This window comes from Porites lutea, chromosome 13, assembly GCF_958299795.1.
Source record: "Porites lutea chromosome 13, jaPorLute2.1, whole genome shotgun sequence".
Lineage (NCBI taxonomy): Eukaryota > Metazoa > Cnidaria > Anthozoa > Scleractinia > Poritidae > Porites > Porites lutea.
This window is the reverse complement of record NC_133213.1, coordinates 17,344,158-17,348,676: the sequence shown is the minus strand read 5'-3', so window position 1 is coordinate 17,348,676 and position 4,519 is coordinate 17,344,158. Positions and strand designations below refer to the sequence as shown.

At 38.4% G+C, this 4,519-nt stretch overlaps 1 protein-coding gene across 1 annotated transcript; it reads left to right on the top strand.

Annotated features, from left to right (window-relative positions):
• The first annotated feature begins 404 nt into the window (after positions 1–404).
• On the top strand, positions 405–3,889 carry LOC140922830 (caspase-3-like). The gene is made up of 3 exons (XM_073372857.1): positions 405–553; positions 1,899–1,949; positions 2,922–3,889. Exons 1-3 carry the CDS (start codon positions 460–462, stop codon positions 3,671–3,673), a joined length of 897 nt encoding a protein of 298 aa, XP_073228958.1. The 5' UTR covers positions 405–459; the 3' UTR covers positions 3,674–3,889.
• Positions 3,890–4,519: the final 630 nt, after the last annotated feature.

Here is a 4,519-nt window from a genome sequence, read left to right as displayed (position 1 = left end):
TTTATCATTTAAATTCTAAAAATGTAGTCCAGATGTTTGGTTATAATTTGACCTTAGAGGACATGGTGTTAGAGACGACGTGGGCATTAAAAGGCTGTTATTTATTTTTTTGACTGACTTGAAAGGGAAGGGGTTATAAATTTTAGACACGGGGGTTATCTCATGACTGCCACGAAAGACTGTGTTTCCCGAGAGGCGCGTGTAATTTAATTGAAATATTTCTGGTTCTGTTTTTTTGTTTTTTGTTTTTTTCTTTTCAAAATTCTGGGAAACTTAGAAAATAGGGGGGAATCCAGCCTGCGAACTGTAGACTCTAGGGGGAATCCCCATGGTCCCAAGTATAGTACATGACGGCAACATGTGAAAGTACATGACGTATATTCTGTTTCCGCTGACCATTTACACAGATTTTCTCTTCTGGCAAGACCGCAAGACGTTGGCTGTATTTTGTCTGATCCAATGTCTAAATTTCATACTGTTGTTTCTGGTTGCGCCGGAAACATAGTAGTTGGAGATAATGCTATATTGAATGTTGGATCTTCATCTACCGATGGTAAGAAAATGAAGTTCCTAACTTAGAAAAATCTCTCACTGTGGTTGAATATTTCACTTCCGGTTTCTTTAAGTGAATTTAGCAAGATTTGCGAATTTCTTGAAGGGAAGCAAGTCTTTGCACTTCATTTAGTTGCCTTAGTTTTAGGTGTCAGATACGGTTTACCCGTGTAATGTTGTATTTACGAACATAATTTGCGTTGAAATACAGAAAGTTGTGAAACTTTTAAGGACAAATCGTGGCAAAAATTGAAACCATGTGAGATTTGCAGACAATTCTGAAAACTTATTGAGCAATTTTCACGGGAATTCCGAATCTTGAAAGTGACTTGTCGATTTTCAAAACTAAACAAATTTCAAAATACTGATCGTGTGCTGTAGTGCACGTCTGAGACTGGAAATTCATTTACACACGTTTCTAGCACATTTCTTAAACCGCAAAATTCAGTTGACACACCTTAAAGTTCGTTCGTCTGTTGAAAGAAGAAAGTTGCAACGATGCGTGGCTTGTTATATAAAATACAGCATATATCTATTGCGTCTTTTGCTGAAGGAATCGTGCTGGACTTCGCAACTTGCATCTGAGAAAAATTAAAAACACTTTGCTGACTCTCTGTAACCAGCAAGAAGAAGTCCGCAAACCAAAAATCATTAAGGATTATAGGTCACTTCGTCTTCAACAATCTGGTTGTTGATAAAGTGTAGCCAGCGTGATAGGCATTTGAGGTCAAACAGCAGATAACAAGCACACGGGCAGCATGATTTTTCCTTTCTTTCTTTCTTTCTAATGAGTAAAACAAGCCGTTGGGAGATGAGACTTCTCAAAACCAGTCAGTAAAACTCATCTAGCTGATAGGTCTTTTCCTTCATACGGTTCTTTTAACTGCTTAATTTTTTCTATTCTCCCTTCAAGATGAAATTGATACCTTCAGTTTCTAATTCTCACAAAGAATTCCGTACAGAAATGTCATCATGCTTCACTAGCAACATATTTTTAAATGATAACTGAAAGATCGATTAAGCTACTCAGTAGTGTGATGTTGATTTCCACCAATCAGATTAGGGTATTAAGGCTGTGATTGACATGTTTTGAAGACTGACAATCAGGATTTTAACCTTTGCCTGGTGGATGTTAAAAACAAGAAAAACAGTGGTCTCGTGGCAAGTGTTTCTGTCCCTCCCTACTTGCAGGCCCCTCACGTCTCTCTCGCGCCTAAATCTCCCTTCCCTTCCCTTTCGAACGCCTGCCATGCAGGCTAAGACAAAGGAAAAACAAAAATTAACTGAAATAAAAATTAACTGCAACTTTCCTTTTTTTAATATCATTTGTTGAATTGATTTTACAGCACGTCCACGACAACAACCACCCTCAGAGGAGGTACCCCCCACAGGACCTTGTAAGTTCACCAATATTTTGACCTGGTACTCTAATATTTATCAAAATAAATAATAATTAATACCCTTGAGACTCATATGTAATAGTGACCAAAGAAAACAGCCATGTGTGTCTTGCTGTGTGCCAGCAATTCTCCCCAACTCATGGCTGGGCTGAGTGCAGAGGTTGGGTGTGCCTGTCTATAAAGACAAAATAATAAAAAAAAGTTTACAGTGATTATATATACATAGCAGAGATCCCAACTGCCGGAAATCTTAAATCTGGGACTTGCAATTTCCCCCTTCTTCAGTCATCCATAGCTTCTTTCGTCAGAGCAATGTGGAGTGAGCAAAAAAGTAAAATTATGCTGGTAGAAAGGAGAAGAGGTGGCTAACTTGTCAATCTGTGAACAACAAAAGATCACAGTCTCAAAGGAGTCAAATTTTTGCTGCAGCTTTGACTTTGGTCGCACATTAAGGCAAACAGACATGTGTTGAGAACTACACTCCAGTTTCCAAATGGAAGCCTTGGGCTCCTGTCTTCTTTTTGCATTCATCAAAATTTCCATCTGTGATGACAGATGGTCAGTGGCAAATTCTAGTAAACTGTAATATGTGTCCAAAAATTTTGACTTTTGGGGAAAAATGGGCTAAATTCTAAACTTAAGCACAGAATTTGCTCAAAAAGAGCATTTTACCCAGGAGAATTGGTGACATGTATGGGAGACCAGGAGACTGGTGACATAGCCAGGTGGCCTGTTTCAGGTGTATTCTTAGTATAGGCATATATGACATAGCAATTTAATTCCTGTTAATCTAGGTCCTTCGAGGTAAAATGGGTTTGTAACTGGTCAATTTAGACAATGGCCTAACCCAAGTGCCTAGCTGTGAGCTGGGGCTGAAGATTGTCACAGCAGGACCCTCTGTATGTACAGTTGACCCTGCTGAATGATGAGCTTTCTTTAATAATTTCTCTTTTCTGCTTTTATTTACAGCTCATGTCCATTGTCAAGAATCTGCCGATAATGGCATGATCTATATAGCAAGATCTGGTTATGTCCTGGTAATAAACAACTATATCTTCCCACAGAGGGCTGATGTTGAGCGAACCGGATCGAATGATGATGTTAGGAATCTGACAAATCTGTTTGATGACTTTGGCTTCCGATCCCGAGTACAGAACAACCAGACTGGAAGTGAAATGTTGTCGTTACTGAAAGAAACTGCAGAAAAAGACTTCTCAAAGTATGATTGCTTTGTCTGTGTGATTCTAAGCCATGGTTCAAAAGATGGAATCTATGGAACAGATGAAGAGGTGATTAATATTGAAGCAATCACTTCACTATTTCGTCGCAATGAATGCCCTTCCTTGGAGGGTAAACCAAAGATTTTCCTGATTCAAGCTTGTCGAGGAAATCAACGAGATAGAGTGCCAGTGGAGAGTGATAGTGACCCAATGGTATTTTCAAATCGAAGTTTGCCAGCTGATGCAGATTTTCTCATCTGCTTTGCTTCTGCACCTGGTCATCAGAGCTACCGTCAGGCTTCTCTTGGCTCTTGGTTCATAAATTCAGTTTTTGAAGTGTTCAAGGAGCATGCAGAAAGGGAGCATATTATGGATATGATGCTCAGAGTCAACAACCAAGTTGCAGGATATTTTAGTAGAGATGGTCTGAAGCAAATGCCATGCCAGGTCTGCATGCTGACAAAAAAAGTGTTTTTTCAACCAAGATATGGCAGTTCATGAAACTGAAAGTAGAAAATATGGAGTTGTAAAGTTAACTCTTACATATTATGTAGTCTAGTCGTTCATTTGTCTTAAAATTTAGTCGTAACACTTGTGTCTTATTTACTTGTCAATAATCATGGTACTTATTACTTGGGTGCGTCTTTAGACAAGACACTGTTGTAGACATTCTCTCCTTGCACCCAAGTACATCTTTGGTGGGGTGGAGAGTTGCCATTCTGCAATGGAAGAGTTAATAAAGGGAAGTGCAGAAGTTTACAGTCAAACCAAGCGTACCCCCCAAGAATGCATTAATGAATTTATTATTCAAAAGTTGAATCCGTTGCTAGTCGTAGATTTCAGATTGATCTCTGCTTTCTTGCATGTGTAATGAGCCATGAATTCACACGCGAGGCAGTTATGAGATTTCTACCAGCTCCATTTTCCTGAAATTGATGTAAATGTCTTCTAAGAAGCTTAATCCATTCAAAGATTTCGAATCTGACCAAATACAGAGAAGTTCTCGTAAGATATTCACTGCTCATTACGCATGCAGAAATACCGCTTTGAATTTGACACCAGTTACGGGAACGACTAACGGGTTCATTTTAAAAATAATCAATTCATTAATAGAATCTTGGGGGGTACGCTTGACTTGGTTTGACTGTAATCAAACATCAATTTGCAAATTCTCTACTTTGTACCTCATGTACGTATTTCTTATCTTCTGGTGGGAAGAATTTTTTTAATAGTCAGCTAAAGACATTTCATCGTTTTTGTTATCTAGATTGGAGTAATCTTAATTTTTTAAAATATATACAACCTTTAAATGCAATTTAAGGAAGTGAAATTAAAAGGAGAAAGTAG